Raw genomic sequence first — 26,814 nt, forward strand, 5'->3', positions numbered from 1 at the left:
GTTTCACTTTAACTGCACCTGGCGTTGTACTGCTTCGTCTGTGCCTGGAGTATGCTCTGCGCTCTGAGAATGTGGTTCAATGAATAACCGAACAGTATATATATTCCAAAAGCATTCCTAATTAACAGTCGAGCTCCAAAAAATCGAAATCATTTTGTGGGCAGGTGTTGATATCATGGCGGGCTGCCACAATTAAATGAATGTGTGGGAAACCCTGTTTTTTGTTTCTAGCTGCGGTACTGCTATTTAGCCAAGTTAGCTTACACAGTACTAGCTTTCTTTGCGTTGTAGTGGATATGTTGATACAATGGGGCGGTGACATGTGATGTTAAAATGGGGCTAAGACATTGATGAGCGTAGACCAAATAATCGTAAGATGGCATTCTTTTGTGGTGCTTTGTTGCAAGTATCAGACACACGCAAGCCCATGATGACATAACTATTTATCAATGAGCGATTGAGCAACACTCCAGCGGTGACTCTGTGATAATGTCGCTGGTCATGCTGTTGCGTTGTTGTTCATAATGTAAACACAGCCACTCCCTTTTTAGGAAAGCTTTCATTGTTACAAACTATTTGCCTGATTATGGTCCAGCACCAAAATGTTGCACCTAAATGTTCTGCTTTTTTTGGCAACTGCTCTGAAATTAGAAGAGTCAGTCCCATATTGATTACTGATATGTGGCTCCATCAGATCTGTGTATCAGTCAGCAGCCCTGCAGAAGTAGGCACCGTATTGTCATTTTTAATGATACAATTAGGAGCCACACATTTTGTTTGTTTATGTTGAACTCTGAAGTTTTCACATCAAACATGTCGATGATGTTAGATGCTAGTAATCGCACCAAATTTTGAGTAAAACATTCGACTTGACAGGTAGTCTATTTTAGGAGTTAAGTCTGTAGCAGCTGCTCTATTGAGGCTCGCTTGACTGCAGGGTAACTGGGCAGAAGCCATGAATAATATAGCATCTCTCATATTTCCAGGTACACTGTGTTAACCAGGAACCAGTAGCACATAATTTGAAATGCTGACTCACACACTGTTAAATAAGATCAACGTATTACTTTTGAATTCTCATTTTGGTACAGCTCTAATACGTATGTGCTTCAGGTCATGGCATTTGGCTGATCTCTTTATTTTTATTTGTGCAAAAAACATGAGATATAAATGGCCTATGCTGACACAAATATCTCTGTTGCGTTATGAGGAAAGTTTTTAGCACAGCTTATATCCTTTACTTACCTGTTTTCAACATGCTGGACACCTGAAATCAGGTTCATGAGCTGTGGAAGAGTAATTCAGGAGATTTAAGGCTTCAATAAGAGAGAAGATTCAGACATTAGCTGAGTTAGAGGCTAAATTACTAATGTTATCTTGCTAACTATTTTTTACACAGCGTGCACACACTTTTGGTGATGTTGCAGTCAGCTCTTGAGGTTAAAATAGACTTTAAGTGGTTAAAAATTTGAGTTGCATCAAGAAACAGTGGTTGTGTGATTCTGTTTAATTGACAAGATAAGCGATATGTTCACTGTTCTGTGAAAAGGGTCTTGGGATTCAGTGCAAATTAGATGATGTCAAACTGTACTCATAAACCTTGTTCTTGTAATATTAGTCATAAATTATACTTTGGCCACCCAGACGTATCTGGGATTTTTAGGTGAAAATGCAAGGTCATTGTTACGAAACCAAAAGAGGATCTCCGCATTCCTGAGGACATTTTCCAGTTGGATTTGAAATTCTATTCCTCACCCTCTCTTGCTTTCTTTCTCTGTCTCTCATAGTCTAATCGTTAATATGTCACTGTTTTCCTTCTCCCCACAAACCTTGTTTTCACAGAGGTGTATCATCAATAACACACACCGGTTGGTGGAGCTGTGTGTGGCCAAGCTCTCTCAGGACTGGTTCCCTCTACTGGAGCTGCTGGCGATGGCCACCAACCCTCACTGCAAGTTCCACATCTACAATGGCACACGGCCCTCTGAGACTGTCCCCGCGGGAGCACAGCTGGCCGACGATGAGCTCTTCGCCCGACCACCAGACCCACGCTCTCCTAAGGTGAATCACCACTGCAACAGCTGACCTAACCTTTCTTAAAATTGACTTTTTCGACCCATATTCTGTGATCAGATGGCACTGTTAGCAGTTTACAGTGTGCTTGATATTAATTAACAGATGTATTTCTATTGTATGGTAAATGTTAAAGCGTGTATAATATCAAAACCCATTTTGTAAGGAGCTGTTGTGTAGAAAACAGGCTGTTTTCTCCCTCCAGAGGGCCGCCGGCCTGTCTCTCTTCCTCCCAGACAGAATCCATAGAGTGGCATTTTAGTCTCACCCTAAGGGCCCTTGTGAAACAAAGAGAATCCCTCTCTGGAGTCGCCTGATAATGAAAAATATGGAACCCACAGTCTATAAAACACTTAATGCTTTTGTCAGAAAGCCGGTTGTATGAAAGAGAAGGTGGATACAACAGAGAATAGGAAATTTACAGTAGAAAATGATGAATACAGCGTGGGCACAAGGTCAGTATGAACAGTACTGCAGTACTGCTTGCCTGTCTGCCTCTGCTGGCAGGGGGCCCAGGACTACTTAGGGTTCCACGATGCAACTATTAAGTCAGATTATGCTACTGCTTTTTGAATTTCTTTTAAAGTTATTTATTAGCTTAAAAGCATCAGTTAAATTTCTCGTCAGGTAAAGCCGTTTGAAGTCTTTCCCAGTCCCTCTCTAATGCCGTGTTTACAATTTGAGCGACAAAGCAACAGCATGGCCAGCTATATCATCACTGAGTCGCTGTTTAAGTGTTGCTCAAGCGCTAGTTGATGTAGTTGTTGTCCTGGGCTGGTGGGTGTCTGCTACTTGAAACAAAGCACCTCAACAGAACATCATCTGAAGTTTGTAATTGGCCAAAAAAAGAAAAATCAGTGTTTTTTAACAATGCCTGAGCCCCATTTTATCATCACATTTTGCCCCCCCATTGCATCCATGTGGGAACTGCAACGCACAGAAAGCTAGCATAGCTTCAGCTAACTTAGGTAGATAACACAGTACCACAGCTAGAAACCAAAAGTAATCACTGGTAAAGGCTTCATCGCATCATTGGAGCGCTGAAAAATTTATAACGCATCATGCTGTGCCAAAACGACAAGTGTGAGTTTGTCATGCCACTGGTTCCATTCAAAATGACTTGCTCGCTGTGTTGCTCGTAGTGTGAACACAGCATAATAATGTGTCTCTTCCTCAATGCTTTGGATTTCTTCCTTCCTTAATGCTTTGGATCCCTTTCTCTGTGTCTCTTCCTCAATGCCTTCCCTTGAATCTCTTCCTGAAATGACACTCAAGGAAAAAATAATGCACCAAAAATACTGCTTTTCAAGCTTGTAATTGTGAACTAAGTTTTCAGAAAAAAAAAAATCAGGAAATGTCTTTATTTTTCTGGGGAAATTAATTCAGGGAAAGGAAATCTCTTTAATGGAAATTGAATATAATTTGTGAAACCATCTCCCAGTCAGATTAAAGCAGGGTTGGTAATGAACTTTTTTGTCCACCTGCCAATGTGGCTGATGGATTTCAAAATCTACCAGCCACTCAATAGATTACCATTGGTTTGTTTTGGCTGGTGACTAAAGCAAATCTAGCAGACAATTGCATATTTCACCATATTGACTGGTGCTAGTTTCCAACACTGGATTAAAGGCAACTTTTTAAATTAGTTTTTCTCTCTTGTGTTTGTTTTGTTTTGTTGTTACAGGGCTGGTTGGTGGACTTAATAAACAAATTTGGCACGTTAAACGGGTTTCAAATGTTGCACGATCGCTTCATGAGCGGCCAAGCACTGAACGTCCAGATCATCGCTGCACTTATCAAGTAAGGCTGTTGTATGAAAAGAATATGCTACACCATTTCAATTGGCTTTCCTTAATATTTTATGTGCTCCCAGTGTAATGTTGATGTCCTAATTTTGTGTTCTCTGTGTTACAGGCCTTTTGGCCAGTGTTACGAGTTCCTCACATTGCACACAGTAAAGAAGTACTTCCTTCCAGTCATCGAGATGGTTCCCCAGTTTCTAGAGAATCTCACAGACGAGGAGCTGAAGAAAGAGGCCAAGAATGAAGCCAAAAACGACGCACTGTCCATGATAATCAAGTCTCTGAAGAATCTGGCTTCTCGTGTACCGGGGCAGGAGGAAACAGTGAAGAACTTAGAGATTTTTAGATTAAAAATGATTCTTAGGTGAGTATCGAAAGGTCATGTTTGCTCCTATTATTCGAGTAAGGATGTTTCTTAAAATCAGAGGGCATTCAATATGATCTGACGTTAACTGATTAAATTCTCAATTTCTATCACCAGGTTATTGCAAATTTCTTCTTTTAACGGCAAAATGAATGCACTAAATGAAGTTAACAAGGTGATCTCCAGTGTGTCCTACTACACCCATCGGCATAACCCTGAGGAGGAGGAGTGGCTGACTGCAGAGCGCATGGCGGTAAGCTCAGCTCCTAACATTTGTACTGTGCATCAAATATTACTCTGTCTCTAAAATCCTCTCTGTGTCACCTTGTCCTTCGTCAGGAGTGGATCCAGCAGAACCACATCCTGTCGATCGTGCTGAGGGACAGTTTGCACCAGCCGCAGTACGTAGAGAAACTGGAGAAGATCCTTCGCTTCGTTATCAAAGAAAAAGCGCTTACAATGCAGGATCTGGACAACATCTGGGCGGCACAGGTATGCAGCAGCTAGTATTGTAAAGATCTGTTGTTCAGTCTATAAAGTGGCTAATGATCATTATAAGGTTGTCTGTTTCTGACAATATGAGACAAAGCAAGCACATGTTTGTTCTGTATTTACCCAATGCTTCATTATAGTAATATAAATTGTTGCTTTTCATTATATAGGCTTAATATGCTGATATTTATTATATTGAGTATATATTAAGTGTAGGTGTTTTTTAGTTGGATCTAAACAGACAAACATGAATACAGCCTTCAGCTGACGCCCTCTTCTTCAGAATACAACAGTACAGCACTGCTACATGAGTAATTGTGATATAACGTAACACAATGTGACTTATGTGCATGTTCTTTCATTTTGTACACTGTACGGACAAACTGTATGTTCTTATAGTTTTAAATATACATGTTGAATGACAATAGCTTGGAGGTGTTAAGTCAATATTGTATGCCTCAGACTGTCAGTATCCATTAGACATTCAGGTGGTTGTCTGCTCAGTATTTAATAATGGTGAGCAACAAACCTTTCATTCAGTCACACTTACCTGCCCAGTTATGAATGTAGACTGAAAATGATCCTCAACATCAGCTGATGTCACTAGCATTTGTGCTACTGTCATGTTGACTTTTGTTGGACAATTTATCTTCCCAGAGATAACTGTGATTACCACTGATATGATAGCATAATAATGCAAGCAAACAATTTTTAAAAAGCAATGAATTTCAAATGGTTGAGAATATTCAGACACTGGAATTGGAAAATGGAAAAAAAAAAAAAACATTTTTATAAAAGTAATTAAGACCTACTATTTAGTCTGACATTATGTTGGCTGAAATTCTAGTGACATTCTCATGTACGCAATTGCAAATAGCAAACTGATCGAGGTCATGGCCATATTGTATGAAAAGTCTAAAACATAATTATCACGATAGGCCTAACAACTATACCAGTACAGATAAAGGCTGAATAGCGTGACACTGACAGACAGCTGGAAATTGGGCTCTGGTAGCACATGGAGTAGAAGCAGTGTATGGATTTCTGGGACAACTTAACCCATTTTCAAGGTGCATGGAGAAAAGAATCGGTCTGAAGAGGTCAAAATTCCACTAGCACTATAAAGAACGATTTAATTGTGAGGCTAATGCTTTTCAGCGTGGGCCTTTATCAGGGTCATCAAAGTAGTTCTCAGTACTAAAAGTGTTGCTGGAGATTTTAGTAGAGCAGTATTACTTCAGTTCAAATGTAGATTAGTTTCAGTTGTTTTCAAAAGAACATCCAATCAAAATACATGTTACAAAGCATGGCTCACTTTCTGGAACGGAGACCCAACTGCAAATACAAAAACTTGGCTGATGGATCTGGCTGTTGATTGGCAGTTGTCTCCATTGTAACCGTTACATATTCTGCCCCTTCTGGGACTTCTGGTGGTGGATGTTCTAAGTATTTTGTTAACCCAAGAGTTGTCTCGTTGTATATCTGCAGGCTGGTAAACACGAGGCAATTGTGAAGAATGTCCATGACCTCCTGGCCAAGCTGGCGTGGGACTTCTCACCTGAGCAGCTTGATCACCTTTTTGACTGTTTCAAGGTAAGTAATGGTTGCATCACTCACTCAATCCAGGTTATGAAGTAGTTTTGTAATATGCTGTATGTCTTCATTGGTTCAGCGCTGCCTTAACTTTTGGACCTGGTTGTTTCTGTTGTGCAGGCAAGCTGGACCAATGCCAGCAAGAAGCAGCGTGAAAAACTGCTGGAGCTTATCCGGCGCTTGGCTGAGGACGATAAGGATGGGGTGATGGCCCACAAGGTCCTCAACTTGCTGTGGAACCTGGCACACAGCGATGATGTGCCTGTAGATATCATGGACCAGGCTCTTAGTGCTCACATCAAAATATTAGATTACAGCTGCTCACAGGTACATGTCTTTGAATATATATAAAACGATGAATGGCCTGCAAAATCTAAGATGAACGGCTTGTTTACATCACAATACTGAGGATGTTAAACTTTCACCCACAGGACAGAGACACACAGAAGATTCAGTGGATAGATCGCTTCATAGAGGAGCTACGAACCAATGACAAATGGGTGATCCCTGCCCTGAAGCAAATCAGAGAAATCTGTAGCCTCTTTGGAGAAGCCCCTCAAAACCTTAGGTAAGGTCATGGTGAAAACCTGTTTTACATTACGGGATGATTCAAATGTCGGCAAGTATGAAGTGTTTATTTATTATATTTGTAAAGTATTTTATCCTGAATTATTAATATGCATTTTGCACATGTTGCATGAACACCTATAAGAAAAACTCTTAATTTTCACTTTCACTTAATTTTGTCCAACTGGCATTCCTGGCATTTCTATCACATCTGCACGAGAGGTGAAGCATTTCGCCCAAGAGAGTAAATGGCCCTAGATTTTATGGTCATATTATGACAAAATAGTATCAGAATTGTCTTCTGCAACTCCCCCCAGTGCACTAATTAACCATCAGTGCTGGCCAACAGGGCTGGGAGCTACACCCGAAATTTATAAATGAATTATGCTCTTAAATACTTCTCACTAAACCAAATTTTTATCCCATCGTCTTTACTTTGGCTATGTTCTTAAAACGTCCTACTGTTTGTTGTTCCTTAAATCAAGCATTACAGGTATTTGGCCACTATTATTTTTAGTAAGGATGCTTTGGGGCAAGGGATGCTCACTTTTCTTTCTGGCACACTAAGGAGAGCTGCATGGTATACACACTGCGTTTGCTTTGTTACACTATAACTGGGCTTGAAATACCTCACATATGCACGGTAGTGTGTGTAAAATTTAAGCTGTGCACGTAACTTGTAGTTCTTTGTCATAGAAAATATGTTGTTAAGGGCTGCCAACTCTCATGCATTGACTGTGAGACACACACAACTGACAATACAGAGCAGCGCAACAGCAGCTCCATGTAAAACCTGGTTGCTGTTGTGCACTGGCAGCTGACTCAGAGAGGCCAAAATGGACGTACAGAGAGTTGCATTACAGCAGTAATTTATTATACATTATATATAGTCAATCCTGATATGATAAAAATGTTTTTATATTAGGTTTGCAGAGAAGTGCAGCAGATTCCTGCTCAAAATGTACATTACTGTACAGCTGAAGTCAGCTCAGATTATATTGTAACACACTGAAAATGTCCTCATCATTAAGCACTTATAAAGTAAATGAGTAATTGTTTTTCCTTCAGAGGTTAACTGACATTTTCGATGTTATCTGACCATGTAGTATCTGAAGTTCACGGTACTTTAATTTTCAGGAAAATTAAAGGGAAAGTCAGCTCAAATTACATCATAACACACTGACAAATGTCTTATATTTGAACCGTCTTAAAGAAGAAAATGTTGCAGCATCGATGTTGATGCCAAGATTAAACATAGTACACATAATAAGATAATACACAACTGGTGCAGGTTAATAAAATTGGTGCAAGTAATTTTTAATTATTACATTCAGCCATGCATATGTACAGAAATAGGTACTTTGAGCCCTGTGTAACGAAGTTAACTCTGTAACTGCAGTTGAACAATGATGCTGGAGAATGTTGATAGACTCAGCTCTAACGTAACCCACTTTAAGCCCAATCAATCACATCCAACCAGTCAAAATCCCCATTGCTGTTGACAGGTGACAGGTTAATTATTGGTTTAGTCTGGTAGCTAGCTTGTCAAGTAAATGATAAATAAATAGTTTGAGGTTACACAAATATATGTAAATATATAATATTTGTTTGTTTTTTTAATTTAAATTCTTTTTTAACAGTCAACAATTTGACTTATTATACAAACATTAATGATGTTATTGGTCCCTGAAACAGAAACACCTGTGCTTTTGGCCTATTTGTTATACATGCTGATGAGAAGTGCAGTTTTAACATAATTCAAAACTTGTTCTGCCAGTGAATCACGTCATAAGGATGTTAAGTTGTCAGGGAGCAGTGGTAATACAACAAAAAGAGAGATTTTACAAGCACTGATTTAATGCTACCATGGTACATTTGTGAAATAATTGTGAGATTGATACTTAGTCATATTGGTTAGCATTAATTGGAATTTTTTTAATATCTTGAAGTACAGCATTTTTTCTAGTCAATGTAGAAAACATGTAGTATACATGCCTGTTGTTTTTCAGAAAGAAAATGCCAATTAACATACAAACGAACTTAGTGGGGTAAGTTGAGTGCCAATTCCAGGGTTCTACCTATTTCTTTTTCACGTCAAGTCTAACTTTCTCTTTGACATGTTCATGATATATATATATATATACTATACAAGATGTAAATCTCTGTCATGAATCCGCTTAAGCAATTCTTTCTTGGGTTTCATCTCAAATGACTGATTCCTCATCCAATCTCCTGTTTAAGGTCCTGCACAAGTGTAGTTCAAGATGACTTGTATTCTGACTAATGGCTCAGCAATGACCTCCAGATTTTGGAAGGGTTCTGGGGAACATTAAATTATAGTTTCTCTGCACTTGCTGTTAGAAACCTTGGCAGCCCAGGTGCTCATCCATCACATTTGTTGAAGCAAGATAATGGACTGAAAACTGTGGTCACAATTATATAATACAGTAGGCTTAAATTAATGTTGGCTATTAATATAAAGATAATCATAATGAGTTATCACATTTATTCTTAGATGATTAATGTAATGTCATTTGAGTTAAATATCAAGCATCAGTAATCAACCTGTTGATTAGTTTCTTGATAAACTGATTTGTTGTTTGATCTATTAAATGTCAGAAAATTGTGAAAAAAATGTTGATCAGTGTTTACCAAAGCCCAAATGACATCCTCAAATGTGTTGCTTTGTCCCAACCCACATATATGCAGTTTACTGTCAGAGAGGAGTGAAAGAAACAGAAAATATTCCCATTTAAGAAGCTAATAGTTGGCTATTAATTTAATAGTTGACTGCTGATCAATTAATCGTTTCAGCTTTATTAAGCAATTTAGGAAATAGTAGCTGAAGATATTATGGTTTGTGTACATGAATGCAGTGTCAAGTTAGCTCAAATCAAGGTGAGGTTACTAAATGCAAGCCAAGTCTAAAAGAAAATGTATGAGGCATGGTTACCATAATTTCTAAGGGTGCTTTCACACCTAACCTGTTTGGTTTGGTTCATTCAAACTCAAGTTTGTTTGCCCCGTAAGTGCGGTTCGTTTGGGCAGGTGTCAACACAGTAATCGCACCAGAACAACCGCACCGCAGAGGTGGTCTTGGTCCAGTTACAAACGCACTCTGGTGCGGTTCGTTTGTGGTGAGAACGTGTTCCGACCTGGATCTGAACCAACTGCAGTCACATGACACATTGTTTGGGTTAAACATGAGCATGTTACAGTCCTGGAGGATTATTAATGTGCACCTCCTCCTGTACTGCCTTAATATGCACATTCAGCACATCCAGTGCATCAAAACATTGTTTTCTAGTTGGAGCCGCGTCTCGTTTTCAAACTGTATGCTTTGACTAAAATGAACAATGACAGCAATATAGTCCACGATGAGCAGCGCTAAAATCAACCTGTGTAGTTGTCCCTCCATTGTGACATTAGAAAGTGTCACATTTATCTTGCAAGTGTACTCTTCTTCAACGTTTGCTTTACTTCCTGGATTTATCCCACATGGAAATTCTGACCAATCAAGAGCAGCTTTCTCACACAAGGCATTTGATCTGGTCCGCTTGTAAATGCTGCCGTGAGAACACGAACCAACTCTAGGCAATTATACAACTTTGTGACAAAATTAGTCCCTGATTCAGACCAAAGGAGACGACTCTAGGTCTGAAAGCACCCTAAAAAGTAGACATCTTTGGGTAAACGCTGCAGTTTCTCATTACTGAACACAAGCTGTAGTACACACACAGAATAGTCCTTTAATCTAGTCAGTAACACAACTAAATGAAAGGTCCTTTGAGATGGAGCCCCGTTCTTCCTGATGCCAGCTCCTTTCAGCACAAATCACTCAATGCAAAATATCAGGGGTATTTCATGCCTTGAACCCACTCACATTAATGTTAATATTGTTTTCTGCATGTGATATGCATATAGTTATGAGAAATACAGAAACACTAGAATGTGTTCTAGATAGCTTCTCTATTCAGTGTAACCCAGCCACTAATAATAAGTAAACTGGAGTCATAATGTAACTGCAGAATTTTGAATAAATCTAAGCCAACTCGTTCTAATTTGGCATTGGTGATTCAAACAGATTTTAATGTGTTGCAGATTCTCATGTGGCTCTTTTTAGAGTGGTGGCTATCAAAACTGAGTAATAGATTTCAGGCTCATTTGGTTCTCCAGTCGACTAGTTTTCAAGCCAAAAACATTATTTTATGTGGAAAACAAGGCAGGAAATGGCCTTTATTGATATGACCTCTTCTGCTGGTTATTCTACAACACACATACACACACACACACACACACACACACACACACGCCAAAAGCTGCTTTCTTTATGTCCCTGATAGAAACAAATGAGAAATCAGTCATGCTATGTTTTTCTTGATCAGAAATTGTGTTACTAAAAGCACATGATGTCAGCTTCATTATCTCTCTGTTTGAACGTTGCTCTTGCTTCCTGAGTGAATATCTGTTTTTGTCTCCCTTTACAACATCCGCTCCTCCTGCTGTTCTGTCTTTAGTCAAACCCAGAGAAGTCCTCATGTGTTTTACCGCCATGACCTGATCAACCAGCTGCAGCATAACCATGCTCTGGTCACCCTGGTGGCTGAGAACCTCTCGGCCTACATGGAGACCATGAGGCAGTTCTCCAAAGGTACATTATCGGGGCTGTGTTAGTCGGGACATTTAATTTTTATTGGTAGTTGGCTCAGGGACATGCACTGTCTGTAGTCTGAGTGTTCGTTTGTGTGCTGTTACAGAAGAACAGGCTGAGTTTGACCCCCAGACGGTCAGGCCAGGAAGCCGCTACAGCCATGTACAGGAAGTGCAGGAACGACTCAACTTCCTGAGGTACAATGACATCATATGTCACATGCAAATATATCAAATGTGATTTCTTTCAGCACACTTGAATGTATGACAGGTGCTTCGGAGGAGGTGCAATCTTGAAGACAAGAAAAGAGCTCCCACACATGGTCTCGCTTATTGCTGGAATTTTCATTTTATCAAGGTGACGTTTTGGTCCCTCAGACCTTCATCAAGCATATGAGCAGCATCACCATAATTCAATGTGTATATACGCAAAAGAGCTGCTTCAGTCATCCTATTATCCAATCAGCACTACAGGAATTGGTTGAGCTAATTGTCACCTGAAACTTCCTCAAAACATATGTGCCAACAGTTGGACAGTAACATTAAAAATTGATTAGAAGTCTACAAAAATACTCAAAATAAATCTGAAGAACATTCATTTAACCTCAATTTTTTCAAAAGAGACTTCCAACAATAAGCGAGGCAGTGTGTGAGAGTGCTTCTTTTTGTCTTCAAGATATTATTTTTAGTAAAAACTGAGACTACAACTAGGAATGAAGGAAATATAAATATAAAAAACTTAATTATCAAGCATATTCTGCCTTAAATATTGCTGTACTTTGAGTTAAGTGGGGGCCAAATCTTTCATAATGTGTTGGCTCAGATCAGCTGCATTGCTGCAGGATCCATCCAATTACTGCCATGATCAGTTAGATAAGTGTAGCTTTCATTCATGGTGAATAAAAGCTACTTCAATCAAACTGATCATGGGAACAAAGCAAGGAAAATATCTGTGTTACATGGTTAAAAAACCTATAAAATTTTGCATTTGAGCAACAGATGTTTGACAGTTCTTGGTTGGTTTCTGTTTAACATCATATATTTATGCATATCTATATAAGGAAAATATGTTATATACTGTTAAATGCAGGCTGAATATGACACACACACACACACACACACACAACCTGTGGGAGCCACACATAACATCCACAGTCGTGTCTTCGAGCTGCTAAGTCACTCAATTGAAGAACCTTGTTCAAGGACAATATTGGGTAATTAGGGAAGAGCAAATGATAGCCAGGGACTTCACCCCCACCAGCAATTATGATGCAAGTCTGGAACGAACAACGTGACCTTCACATGCACATTTTCTCTAACCTTCTGGCCACCAGTGTCCGTTATTGATTTTCTTGTGTATTTTGCCAGGTTCCTGCTAAAAGATGGCCAGCTGTGGCTGTGCGCCCCTCAGGCCAAGCAGATCTGGAAGTGTCTGGCTGAGAACGCGGTGTTTCTCTGTGACCGTGAGGCTTGCTTCAAATGGTGCGGTTTGATTTGATCTCTTTTCGCCTTCGGCTTGAATGAATTCCCTCACATATGTCAATCAGCAGATGTCTGTTCTGAATGCTGCGTTACATTCCTGTCACCTAATAGGTACTCCAAGTTGATGGGTGATGAGCCAGACCTGGACCCAGACATCAATAAGGACTTCTTTGAGAACAATGTCCTGCAGTTGGACCCGTCTCTGCTGACAGAGAATGGCATGAAATGCTTTGAGAGGTTCTTCAAGGCTGTCAACTGCAGGGAGGGCAAGCTGGTGGCAAAGCGCAGGGCCTACATGATGGATGACCTGGAACTAATAGGCTTGGACTACCTCTGGAGGGTGAGGAGATTTGTTGCAACAGGCACACATAAAGGGATGTTATTGTTCATAGGGAGGGAGGCAGGTAGCCAAAAGTGCCTTTCAACTCTTGCCTATTTTCTCATTATGCTATACACAGGGCTCAACACTTACTTTGAGAAGTGGTTGCCAGGCTGGCTACCAGGCATCAGCTTTTGGTTGCCACACTGAAAATACAGCTGCCATTTTTAGTCACCTCATATTTTAAAGATGTGTCATAAAATAATAACAAAACACTTTATTACAGTAGCTGGGCAAAATGATTTGGGTTTTATTTGGTATTGTACAGAATTTAAATCTAAAGTGCAGCTTAACTTGCTTCGCCAGTGTTTCCAGTTGCCAGTGGCAACCGTTAAACGGGATTTATATTTGTGCAGCAGACCCTACACCGTAGCCTATGCATGTCACTTACGCCGTTGTGAGCATTTATACTTGTGCAGTGGTGTGTCTTCGTCAGTCTGCAGTTACACCTCCGAAACACTAGTTGGCGGTGGGGTTTCTGTGAAGTGCTGTGAAGTTTAGTTGATTCAAAACACACATTAAACATGTCTTAACAGAGACAATTTCAAACACAAGTACACAAATCAGCTTCACTATAACTCGTAGCATTCACAGACAAACACTTGTCTTTATCTGGACTAGGGCTGCCACGATTAGTCGACTAATTGATGACTAATTGACTATTAAAATAATCGGTGACTATTTTAGTAGTCGACTAATCGGATTGAGTCATTTTTCATAGAAAAGCACTATAAAAGTACCCCAAAATACTCTTATTGCAGCTTCTTACGTTCAGATATTTGCAGCTTTACACACTCTCCCGTGACAGTGAACTAAAACCCTTTGACGTGAGTATGAAACAAGACATTAGATGACATAATTTTGGGGTTTGGGCGAGACAGGCTGACATTTTTCAACATTTTAACGCATTTTTCGATGAAATGATTAGTCGACTAATTGAAGAAATAATCGACAGATTTGTCGACAATGAAAATAATCGTTAGTGGCAGCCCTAATCTGGACACAAATTTGCTCTACAAATACAACATGCTAATGTTTTTAGCACAAGCCTATGGCATTTTACATTGTATAAATTAGCCTAGCAGCTAGCGAACTTTTCCTCTTCTCACATGAAGCCAGGGACAACAGCAACATTTAACAAAGGTAACATTATAAAATTCTGCTCCATTACAACTCACAAGATTCACCGACAAAACAACTGTCTTATACTAAACACGTTTTCCAAACAAATATAACATGCTAACGTTATTAGCACAAGCCTATGGCATTTTACATTGTATAGATTAGCCTAGCGACTAGCGGAGATTTCCTCTGCTCATATGAAGCCAGGATAAATCACACACAAGACTTAAAATGCTATTTTTGTGGAGGCTTTATTGTCTTCACAATTCGTTGTTTCTTATCTGTGAAATTAAAGTAAATAAAAGCTTCGTTTCCACTGAGGGAAATGGTTTCAGCTTACTAAAATAGACAGGAGGTCTGCACTACTGCAACGTGTAGTTACATTTCCGGAAAGGTGCACTTCAGACTACTGGCGTATGCTCCATGTCGATGCAGAGCCTACACCAGTAGGTACGGCATCTATTCAGTGCAGAAGTATAAATGCCGCCTTACTGTCAAGCCCTGTTTAGACTTGAATAACAGCTTTAAGAAACATTGGATACCTTAAAGAGAAGAGAAGATATCTCGATTTGGTCACCTTGAGCACTACTTAAATCTCGAATGTCTGATGAAAGTCTCTTACTGGATCATTTTCAAGTTTGTGTGTATTGAAGAGAGGGAGATAGACATTGGTGATATATGACCAAACACAATTCAGTCAGCAGAATCCCTTTATGTCTTAAAAAATAGCTTGAAGACCTACACTTCCCAGAGTACATACTCCACCTATTATACTCAGTCTCTCTTTTGATATTTCTCTCTCTTTCTCTCAAAACGTGTCATTTGCTGTGTTGCTTCAGGCATCTGCAATCCTTCTGACACTTGTGAAACTGAGTGTTCAGGCACTTATTCTCGAAGGCTTCTCCTTGATGTATTGTTGTTTGGATTGTGCCTCATTTATACGTGGCTTTGCACCAAAGCGTCTGCCAAATTAATAAATGTAACTGATTACCTAGGCTGTAATTACACTTTCTAATCTGAGATAACTAAAGACTTGATATAATGGTGTTAACTTGGTGCAGTTGTGAGTAGAAGATGCTCTGCCGTATACGTGTCATGTAGCCTGAAGGTAGGAATTGCATCAACAAAAGAGGAGCTGACACTTGACAGCAGACACAAATATGGTTCTCTCTTGCCCCAGAGCTGATTCTGCTAGAATTCTGTCAGTTGCAAGAGACAAAAGTAGTAGTAGTGCATTCTCCTTGCCCTCTCTATTGTTCTGGGTGGTCAATAATGAGGCTCCTCTCTACTTCAGTGCCTGGACCTCCTCAGACATGTATGCATGAAGTTAGACTCTCATCTTTATTTTCTCCTCTCTTTCAGGTGGTAATTCAAGGAAGCGATGACATCGCCAGCCGAGCTATAGACCTGCTGAAGGAGATTTACACCAACCTCGGACCAAAACTACAAGTCAATCAGGTACATTGACTGCTCTGTTTCAGTCAGAGCAGAAGTGTAATCTGTTTGTTTTTGCTTGTAATGACAATGCACCTGTATTCATCTTCGTACCCATATTCTGTCCCTGTCAGGTTGAAATTCATGAAGACTTCATCCAGTCATGTTTTGACCGTCTGAAGGCGTCCTACGACACCCTGTGCGTGTTAGACGGTGACAAAGACAGCATTAACTGCGCCCGTCAGGAGGCTATCCGCATGGTGCGAGTTCTCACTGTGCTCAAGGAGTACATCAATGAGTGTGACAGTGACTACCATGAGGAGCGGACTATACTGCCTATGTCGAGGTACAGTCACAATGACACTGTTTCATTACCATAAATAACATATTACTAAATGACGAGAATAAACCCAGACACTGCAGTAAGCTTTGCTACAGGTCACACCATAGAAAAAGAATGAATAGAAAGCACATTGAACTGTTTGCTGTGGTCATTTAAGTAGCTCAAAGAAAATGGCAATCGTTGTTAGTTGTAATGGTGAGGACACAAGTCAGTTGGGCTGTGAAGTGTGTCACACTCACTAATCTACACACTCACTAGGTCTACCTGTTTTCCTTCTTAAACAGAAAAATACACCAATCTAAGTTCCTCTCTTTCACCAAACTTAGACAACTGTTAGCTTTATCGCTTTGCTTACTCATCCTAAAACACACTTCCTTCAAACTCCACAGAAACAAAAAAAGTCACTGAAACCGTCTCTGTGCTGTTGCAACAATCTCCAACTCTGGTCTAGTCAAAATTATACCCTTATTTTGCTGAGTTATATTTGAAAATAAGCTGATTTTTACACTATTAATTCCCACGGCCTTTGCCTCTCAGGCTGTCCCCTGAGCAGTGACTCACTCATTCTTCGGAGAACATCATGTTTTATAGACGTGCAATTAATGGTAACAAAAGAAACGGGGAAATACAGTAATGTTTTTAAAGGATTTTTAACTCATTGGTTATTTGAAAACATACTGCTTCACTGTTCATGTGGTCATTACTGCAAAACCTCACCTCATTGAGTCCAGGAATTGCTGCAAGTCTGTTTGTTTATACAGAAGTTTATTTAGAAGTTAGCCCAATACAACAGTTGCTATGGCAGCTATACTCATAAAAATGGCTTCGGTACTGACCGTCCTGCTATGCTGATTTGATTGGGAATGTCAGTTCTACTTTCGTTTTATATCTAGGGGTCACACATTACAATTCATGAACATTACCTATCTCAAAATTGGAAAACAAAGGTAGTTTGTCTCAGTGTTTCACGTAAACCTCTTTCTTCCATCTTCTCTTGCAGAGCTTTCCGTGGGAAGCATATCACATTGATCGTCCGTTTCCCCAACCAGGGGCGTCAGGTAGATGACTTGGACATCTGGTCACACACCAATGATACAATCGGCTCTGTGCGGCGCGGCATCCTAAACAGGATCAAAGCTAATGCTGCTCATACCAAGATTGAGCTCTTCATTGGGGGAGAGGTTGTCGATCCAGCTGATGACAGGAAGCTGATTGGACAGCTCAATTTGAAGGACAAAACGGTGAGAATGAGGATTGATGTTACTCTTTCAAATAGAATTAGAAATATTTTCATTAAAGGTGCTGTGCTGCCTCGTATGTGCAGTTAAAGTTATGCACAGGACACCATGGTTCGTTTTTACATCAGCATTAACTGTAAAAAAAAAAATTTGTACAGCTTATCACGGCCAAACTGACCCAGGTGAGTGCCAACATGCCTTCAAGCCCAGACAGCTCTTCTGACTCATCCACTGGCTCTCCTGGTAACCATGGAAACCACTACAGCGATGGGCCCAACCCTGAGGTGGAGAGCTGTCTTCCTGGTGTGGTGAGTTTACAAACCAGACACTGTATTAGCTGTTTAAACTGAGCAGATTTCCATGTTGCCAAACAATACTTTACCTCTGTCGCAACAACAAGGGATGAGTGATGTTTTAATTAAATCATTGATGGCAGGCATGTGATAGATGTTGTGTAGGAGAACGTTTTCTTAGATTCTGTGCCACAAAGGAAAACTAAAAATCTGGAGCAGTCCCTCATGCAATAATAAATATTATTTAACCATTTTATTTAAATCATTATGGAGCCTTATATCATACATTAGTTTGTGTCATAATCACAATGTGAAAAACGTCACTCACCCACACGTGGGCCACAGTGTTTTGTGTTCTAACCACTGACTCACATATGCAGTGCTGTGTAACACAGTGTAGATCAGTTTGTGAACTTTGTCCTATTTCCTGTTTCGCAGATAATGTCGCTGCATCTGCGCTACATCTCCTTCCTGTGGCAAGTGGCTGACCTGGGCTGCAACCTCAACATGCCACTGCTCAGAGACGGAGCTCGAGTTCTCATGAAACTCATGCCCCCAGGTATGTACATGCAGCTGTGCTGGGTATATACACACACCTGTGCTGTTAATATTATCCAGCCACTTTACTCTATGAAAACATACACAAAAAACACACAGGCAATGTTAGCTCCAATGGTCATGTTCATTTATGTTTGTGCGGTTTCTGTGTCCTCCAGATAACACTACCGTGGAGAATCTGCGAGCGGTGTGTCTGGACCACGCCAAGCTTGGAGAGAACAGCCTCAGTCCGTCACTGGACTCGCGCTTCTTCGGGCCCTCACCCTCACAAGTGCTCTACCTCATTGAGGTGGGTCTCAGTTGGCTTTTGTAAAACGTTTTCTGATTTCTCAGCTTGACTAGCCTGTGATGTAGTAATGTGTCATTGTGTGTTGATTGGTGTAGGCCTGTCACGATAACTAATTTTGTTGTACAATATATTATCCTAGAAATAATTGCGATAAATTAAATGATTGTCATTTTGAGACCATCTTATGCCACTTAAAGGCGCTGTATGTAAGAATGTGGCCAAAACGGTTACTGCACTCAAATTCAAAATACTGCTGCGAGTCGTGTCCGCCCCCCCTCCCCTACTGATTCGAGGTTGCTGGACAGCAGTACGCTGGAGACTGATTTGTTTGCCCATGGGCAGCTGCCGTGGCAGGGCCGTGTCGCCGCGTCTTTGATCTTCGGTTTTCCAGCGGACCGTTCGAGCAAGTCCGGCTTCTCTGCTGCTAACGCTGCTGCCGGGATACAGCGGAGGAGACTGCTAATGCTATGTACTGGGACACTACTAATGCTGCTTGCCGTGCTGCTGTAGCTCAGTCGTAACTGTAACTGATGCTGAGACTCTACTGACTGTGTGACTGGTAGACAGCGGTGGGTGGCACAACAGGCCAAAACACAAATTCAAAACATAAACATGATTTGCGGACTGTAAAAAAATTTTTTAAATTCGAATATTCTGGCTGTACTATTGTTGTTGGTGAGATCAGTATGTTATATGAACATTATTCCTTAGTCTCTGTGACATATAAGGAGGATTTTATGACTATTTGCTTTATATTTCTTACATATAGCTCCTTTAAATAATGATAATATAAAACCAAAATTTTGCAAGTACATCCTTTCAAAGAACAAAAACTTGTCATTCTTAGGAATATCAGACATTGGAATTGGAATATGAAAAAATAATTGACATATTTAAAAATAAGGAATTAACACCTGTTAATATTTACAAGACAGTATGTATAGAATTGTAGTACCTTTATAGGAGTTGTCCAAATGACTAATTTTGAGACTTAATAAAAGATTAGGCCAATTAGACTGGTAGACATACTAAACAAAGCTCCAGGAACAACGCAGTCACCTCCATAATCCTGCTGGTGCGCTGCAGTCAGCTCTGGGAGTGGACGGCCTTGGAGTCGGGCAGTTTGCCGGTAGATGTACAGAGTGAGGAAGAAGTTGTTGGAGGATAAAACTACAAACAAAGGACTTTTGGCTTGTAACCAGGGGTTAGGAAGCTAACAGCTGTCAGAACTTTGCTACTGTCAGACTCATCCACTCCAGAAGTGCAGCTGTAGGCTACTGGTTAACTGCAGTGTCATCTTTAAAGAGTTGTTTTACCTTTCTTTGAAGTACCACAAGGAGGTGAAGATGGAGAGGAAAAAAAGGGAGAATCATTGCAACAGTGGGGAAAACTCTGCTGTTAATTCTGGCATCATTATGCCCAAAATGTTGATGACATTCTTAGGCAAACAAACATGCATATAGCCCATCAGGCAATATCGAGCCAAATGATTAAGGTCATGTCCATATATCATAAGTCAAAAATGTAATTATTGTGATAGGCTTCGACCGTTGTTTGAACAGCAGTGTTGCAACTCCTTGAGCAATCGTAACGTAGTATGATTACATAAATATGTGGCCCAACTCATAGAGGTAGAATTACCAAATTAGCTGGAGAGCTGCAGTGACTAGAAAGTGTTAATATTGTGCCATCTTTGAGACTTCCTGCTTTCATTCAGCAAAAATATCAAGATAAACCACTAATCCTGTTGTGTAAGACAGTCCCACTGTTTCTTCCCATGCTTGTTGATTTGTAAGAAAGCTCACGCTCTTATTGCTGACGTTCCAGGTTGTTTATGCTTTGCTGATGCCAGCCAGTGCCACCCTGGGCGAGGATGCCAGCGACTTCCAGTACAACTTCTTGAAGAGTGGTGGGCTGCCCCTGGTGTTGAGCATGCTCACCAGAAACAACTTCCTCCCATCAGCGGACATGGAGACACGGCGTGGGGCTTACCTCAATGCACTTAAGATCGCCAAGCTCCTCCTTACTGCCGTAGGCTTTGGGCATGTGAAAGCTGTGGCAGAGGCCTGCCAGCCCAACGCCGAGGGAAATATTCCTGTCTCACCGGTTAGGCAACACACACAATTCACACGGAAACGTTCCTGTATGACTGGTTACTCAATTGTTTACTGTCATCCCTGACATATTTTCATCTCTCTCCAAACCTCATCACCTGCCCTGCATTGTCTACAGATTAATCAGGCCACTCATGACCAGGCCCTGGTCCTCCAGAGTGCCCTGCAAAACATCCCTAACCCTGCCTCAGAATGCATGCTGCGCAATGTAGCCATCCGCCTGGCCCAGCAAATCTCCGATGAGGTAACAGAAAATGTAAGTAAATGGACAGAGGTTTGTAAGAATAGAAGAAACTGAACTAATAATTGTAATGAATTTTAATGAATAGTCTGAATAGATTTTATTTTTGAGAGGAGCTGTCTGTAATAATGGCTTTTATGGGACTACTTTTTCACCAGAATTTCTTCCAGGCATCAAAGTACATCCCAGACATCTGTGTGATTCGAGCAGTGCAGAAAATAGTGTGGGCATCAGGCTGTGGTACGGTGCAGCTCGTCTTCAGTTCAAATGAAGAAATCAGCAAGATATATGAGAAGGTAAGTCACCTTTAAATGTCGCTCTTTGTTAGTGGTTTTATGCCTCGCCACTGGTGGTAGCTGTACTGGAAGGCGTTATGTTTTCTGGTTGTCTGTCCGTTAGTCCATCCCCTTCTTGTGAACACAGTATCTTGAAACTTGAGGGAATTTCTTCAAATTTGGCACAAACGTCCACTTAGACTCAACAATGAACCGATTAGTTTTTGATGGTCAAAGGTCGAGGTCACTGTGACCTTGCATCTGTCTCCTTCTTGTGACGGTGAAATCTCCAAAACACCTTGACGGAATTTCTACAAATTTGACACACATTCATCCTCTTGGACTTAAGGATGATGATTAGAATTTGGTGGTTGTGACTTCATGAAGTGCTGCATAAAACACTGTTTTTAGCCATTACTCTGTCATAACTCAGGTACAGAAGGGGAGACAGTTCGTCAGATACTGAATTGATGACACTAATTTTGAGACTGCTGGTTGTGTAGATCTTCTGTGCTGCTGGGGGGAAGACGTGTTGTAGCATCCATGTTTTCACAGACATGGATATAAACTGTAAGAGAAAGTTCCCTAGTTTGCAGAGGCATAGTCTTGTTAAATGCAGTCCTATTGTTTTAGAACACATCGTGAGATACAAGTACAATGAGCTGAACAGGAAGCAGGAGCATTGAGAGGGACAGTCGTGCCGCATTGACATCCATAATGGAATAAAGTCTGTGCTGCACATCCCTCCATAATGGAGATGCAGATGCAGACCGTTGTAGAACCCTGAAGGCAGGACAGTAAATGCTCAGTCACCAAAGGTATTAAGCTTTGAGCAAGGTACAAACAAGAGATCGAGAGGTAGTGGACTTTGAAGGGTTTAGCAAATTAAAAAAATGCATCACTATATATATTTTTGCATAATGTCTTCAATTGTTCTTTTTCTTGTTAGACCAATGCAGCTAAGGAGCCAGATGGGGAAGATGAACAGGTGTGTTGCGAGGCCCTGGAGGTGATGACACTGTGTTTTGCCCTCATGCCCACGGCTCTGGACACACTCAGTAAGGAGAAGGCTTGGCAGACCTTCATCATAGACTTGCTGCTACACTGCCACAGCAAGTAAGTACAACAGAATGCGTTCCAGCTATTTGCTGAAGCATAAATCTACTGATTTAAATAGCAGAGACGGCCTTATCGCCAGCCTTTTATAGTTCTGGCAGGATATCGTGAGGGTAATGTTGTCATTTGTGTTAAACAGATCTGTGCGTCAAATGGCCCAGGAGCAGTTCTTTCTGATGGCAACTAGGTGCTGTATGGGCCATCGACCCCTCCTCTTCTTTATCACCCTCCTCTTCACTGTGCTGGGGGTGAGTAGCTTTGTGCCTTGTGTTTACTTAATGCATTATAATGCATCACCACAGTGTGAGACATTTTAACAGTTAAATCCTTACAAGATCCTAATGTCAAATTGTCCATGTACAGAGTACAGCCAAGGAGCGAGCCAAACATGCTGGAGACTACTTCACTTTACTCAGACATCTTCTGAACTATGCCTACAACAGCAACATCAACCTGCCAAATGCTGAGGTGCTGCTCAACAATGAGATCGACTGGCTGAAAAGAATAAGGGTAAAACAGCCTGTTAATTGTATTCATGATCAGCAAATATGTTGTATAATGCTCCCAAATTGAGGATATGTACTTAAGTGTGGGGCAGAGTTGACGGCGCACAATATGCTCACTTTATTAGGATGAGGTAAAGAGGACAGGGGAGACCGGCGTGGAGGAGACCATCCTGGAGGGCCACCTTGGAGTTACCAAAGAGCTTCTAGCCTTCCAGACACCAGAGAAGAAGTACTACATCGGCTGTGAAAAAGGAGGAGCAAACCTCATTAAGGTGAAACAGACAGATAATGTATCTGTCTACAAGGGTGTACCACAGGGCTCTATTTTAGGTCTGCTTATATTGTTTGTAAATAGATAATCTGGGTCAAAATGTTGAAGGTGTTAATTTCTGTTTATATGCTGATGACATTTTTATATACTGCTGAGCTTAAACTCTTGGTCAAGCCCGCAAACCCTTGCAAAATGCTTATAATGATATTAAAAATACCCTGCTTCAACTCAAAAGATTAAGGTGATCTTTTATATATGCATACCTCTGCTTGGTGTCTTCATATGCTTGACACAGCTTACAAGGCTTACAAGGCGTCCCTGAGGTTCATTATCTATTGTAAATCTCTGGCTCACCACTATGAGCTATACTCTTGGGTAGGATGCCTTGCTCGGGTCACCTGTAGGCTCTGTTACTGATCCACTTTTATATGTAAGGCAGTTCTTGCTCCATGCTACTTTTGTGTCTTGCTCACACAGAAAAGTGCCAGACTATACTCTGTGTTCTCAGGACTTCTTTACGCTTTCTGTTCTAAATGCCCCTTCCAAAATTGGAAAAGGGGCCTTTGTGTATTCTGAACCCTCGGCAATGGAATATGTTGCAGAATGACTTTAAACTCAATTAATTCAATTCTTTTAAAATTGAAATGAAAGAATCAGAGGCAGATTTCCTAAGATGTCAATGTTTTTAATTTACCTGACATGAAACAAACTCTTTAAATTTTGTCTTTTGAAATGTGAGTTTGTTTAACTTCATTGCTAATTCCTTTTTATTTCTTCTCTGCTGCATTTTTCTGTTTGAAACTACGTGTTTTGATTATGCTGCTCCCCGTCTTGGCCAGGTCTCCCGTGAAAAAGAGATTTTTGATCTCAGCAGGACTCTGCTGGTTAAATTAAAGTTAAATAGATAAAAAAAAAAAGAATAAAACGATTAATATGATCTTATTTTGTTTCCTTCCTTTTCCTCCCTCTCTTCTCCATTAGGAGCTGATCGACGACTTCATCTTCCCAGCATCTAATGTGTACCTGCAGTACATGAAGAGTGGAGAGTTCCCCACAGAGCAGGCCATCCCAGTGTGCAGCACCCCTGCTTCCATCAACGCCGGCTTTGAGCTCCTGGTAGCACTGGCTGTCGGATGTGTTCGCAACCTCAAGCAAATAGTTGACACCTTGACTGACATGTACTATTTAGGTAGGTAAACAACAGTGTGTAAAGTTCCCTTGATGGTTTATAAATTACATCATGCATGAGAGTGTTGCTTCTCTCTCCTTCCAGGTTGCGAGACACTGACAGAGTGGGAGTACTTGCCTCCGGTGGGGCCACGGCCCAACAAAGGCTTTGTAGGTTTGAAGAACGCTGGGGCCACCTGTTATATGAACTCTGTCATTCAGCAGCTGTACATGATCCCTCCAATTCGCAACGGCATCCTGGCCATTGAGGGCACAGGCACTGATGTGGATGATGACATGTCTGGGGATGAGAAGCAGGAGAATGAGGTACAGTGAGAGCTTGGGTTTCATCAAACAATCGTTTTTACTTGTAATGGATATTTATTTATTTATTTATTTGTTTATTTGAATGGGACAGTGCACATTGATGAACATGTTAAAACATGTAAAGATGCCGGATTGTAGCTTGACGCTAATTTCCATCCGTAGTCCCACTAACATAAAAACAAATTAAGACAGTACAACATTTCACAGTAAGAAAAAAGGAGCAGTAGCAATAAAACAAGCACTAACAGTGAAAAACACATTGAAAAACACAAACCATAATATACAGACAGACAGATAAATTGCAATACAGGTTGACTGTGGGTGGAGAGCTAGCCCACAGGTAGGGAGACCATAAGAGTTTCGTTTTGAAGAGTAAAGTGCATAGGTGCTGGGTAAAGTGTCAAGTGCTAAAGTGCATGAGTGCCAGATGAAATTGCACAATGCCCTAAGGTGCCACATGAAATTGCACAAAGCCCTAAAGTGCACATCAGTTTAAAGTGCCAGTTTGTATTGCACGAGGCCCAGTACACTCAGTTGCACATGCAGAAGCGTGTAATTATTGCACTAAATGTGATACATAAATGTATTATGTAAACACTACTGATGAGAAAAAATCATACACAAAAGTATTGTGTAATTTTTGTATACATGTAACGGAAAAAGAAAGAAACTCTGATGATGACCCAACAATTGCATTGCATTACAGGTTACAGGTGGTCGCATGTTTGATTTTCTAGTAACCATACTTTCAGCTTCCCCTTGAAAGTGCTAAGAGTGGTGCTCTCTCTGATAATGACTGGGAGGTTATTCCAGCTTTGCCCACCTTTTATGGATAGAACATTCTGACCAAAGGTGGTTCTTCTGTGTGTAATTTCACAGTCACCTCTTGTGCCTGACCTAGTACCATGTCCTGTGAGTCTTTTTTTATGGATGAACTCTTTGACAGGAGCTGGTGCTGGTCCGTGTAAACATTTGTATATGAAACAGGCATTTTTGAATACTTTTAAATTTTCAAAGTCTAGGAATTTGTGCTTTTCCAGGACCTTACAGTGATGATGGGAGTTTGGTTTCCGGTCAAATATCTTTACTGCTCTGTTATACATCTGCTCTATGGGTTTTAAAGTTGAGGTGCTTGCAAACGCCCAGTTTGTGAAGCAGTAGTCAATATGAGAGAGAATCAGGCTGAAAAGATAGGTTTTAGCTGCATCATCTGTTAAGAAGGGCCGAATTTGTCTAAAATTTAATAGATTAAAGTTTACTGTGTTTCTGACTTTTTTAATGTGTTTCTTGAAAGTCAGGTTTGAGTCCAAGACGACTCCGAGGTATGTGAAGTGGGAGACCAGCTCTAATTCCTCCCCGTCAAGAAACACATTGACGTCACGTTACTCTGAGATTACCTCAATAAAAGCAGCAACTTCTTTCCACCTGCACATTTGAATTATTTAAATTCGGGGATTAGAAAATCAATACAAAAATTGTAAGAAGAAGCATTGCAATACTGTTTTGAATCGATTTTTATCCCACCACTAGTTGTTAGTAATGTTCCATGTGTTTTCCTCAACAGAGTAATGTCGATCCGCGGGATGAGGTGTTCAGCTACCACCATCAGTTTGATGATAAACCCTCCAGTAAGTCAGAGGACAGGAAAGAGTATAACATCGGGGTACTGCGTCACCTGCAAGTCATTTTTGGACACCTGGCTGCCTCCAGACTGCAGTACTATGTCCCCAGGGGGTTCTGGAAACAGTTCAGGTATTTCAAAGACTTAATCAATTTGCATTTCACCTGTTTAGCAGTTGCCTTTGTCTAATTGTTTGTTTTGTTTTTTTATTCCACCCCTTGCTTCTTAGATTATGGGGTGAGCCAGTGAACTTGAGGGAGCAGCATGATGCTTTGGAGTTTTTCAACTCTTTGGTGGACAGTCTGGATGAAGCTCTGAAAGCCCTGGGCCACCCTGCCATGCTGAGCAAGGTGCTGGGAGGGTCCTTTGCTGACCAGAAGATCTGTCAGGGATGCCCCCACAGGTGAGTGCAGTCCTTTTCCCTCAATTTAGTTACAGGATATAGCTTTAGAAATGTAAAGCTGGGTTCTTGTTACTTAATGATGTTCTGTGTTGTC

The 26,814-nt window shown here is 40.7% G+C and overlaps 1 protein-coding gene across 5 annotated transcripts in view; it reads left to right on the forward strand.

Moving 5' to 3' along the window:
• Window positions 1-26,814, forward strand: part of usp9 (ubiquitin specific peptidase 9) — a 58,184-nt gene that overhangs the window by 15,163 nt on the left and 16,207 nt on the right. For 2 of the 5 annotated variants that reach the window (XM_033616704.2, XM_033616696.2), the window contains exons 6-35: window positions 1,843-2,061; window positions 3,758-3,873; window positions 3,988-4,239; window positions 4,357-4,492; window positions 4,579-4,731; window positions 6,220-6,324; window positions 6,445-6,651; window positions 6,756-6,892; window positions 8,901-8,939; window positions 11,409-11,542; window positions 11,649-11,739; window positions 12,910-13,023; window positions 13,135-13,363; window positions 15,887-15,982; window positions 16,093-16,304; window positions 17,302-17,542; window positions 17,698-17,847; window positions 18,271-18,391; window positions 18,549-18,679; window positions 20,507-20,785; window positions 20,912-21,049; window positions 21,193-21,330; window positions 22,259-22,425; window positions 22,565-22,673; window positions 22,789-22,935; window positions 23,057-23,203; window positions 24,184-24,391; window positions 24,476-24,696; window positions 26,261-26,448; window positions 26,547-26,720. In XM_033616704.2, the coding sequence (XP_033472595.1) occupies window positions 1,843-2,061; window positions 3,758-3,873; window positions 3,988-4,239; window positions 4,357-4,492; window positions 4,579-4,731; window positions 6,220-6,324; window positions 6,445-6,651; window positions 6,756-6,892; window positions 8,901-8,939; window positions 11,409-11,542; window positions 11,649-11,739; window positions 12,910-13,023; window positions 13,135-13,363; window positions 15,887-15,982; window positions 16,093-16,304; window positions 17,302-17,542; window positions 17,698-17,847; window positions 18,271-18,391; window positions 18,549-18,679; window positions 20,507-20,785; window positions 20,912-21,049; window positions 21,193-21,330; window positions 22,259-22,425; window positions 22,565-22,673; window positions 22,789-22,935; window positions 23,057-23,203; window positions 24,184-24,391; window positions 24,476-24,696; window positions 26,261-26,448; window positions 26,547-26,720 (4,799 nt within the window). The remainder of the gene's footprint in view (window positions 1-1,842; window positions 2,062-3,757; window positions 3,874-3,987; window positions 4,240-4,356; window positions 4,493-4,578; window positions 4,732-6,219; window positions 6,325-6,444; window positions 6,652-6,755; window positions 6,893-8,900; window positions 8,940-11,408; window positions 11,543-11,648; window positions 11,740-12,909; window positions 13,024-13,134; window positions 13,364-15,886; window positions 15,983-16,092; window positions 16,305-17,301; window positions 17,543-17,697; window positions 17,848-18,270; window positions 18,392-18,548; window positions 18,680-20,506; window positions 20,786-20,911; window positions 21,050-21,192; window positions 21,331-22,258; window positions 22,426-22,564; window positions 22,674-22,788; window positions 22,936-23,056; window positions 23,204-24,183; window positions 24,392-24,475; window positions 24,697-26,260; window positions 26,449-26,546; window positions 26,721-26,814) is intronic. The other 3 variants (XM_033616718.2, XM_033616711.2, XM_033616699.2) reach the window with 2 other exon arrangements.

This window comes from Epinephelus lanceolatus, chromosome 14 (genome assembly GCF_041903045.1).
Source record: "Epinephelus lanceolatus isolate andai-2023 chromosome 14, ASM4190304v1, whole genome shotgun sequence".
NCBI classification, from domain to species: Eukaryota; Metazoa; Chordata; class Actinopteri; order Perciformes; family Serranidae; genus Epinephelus; species Epinephelus lanceolatus.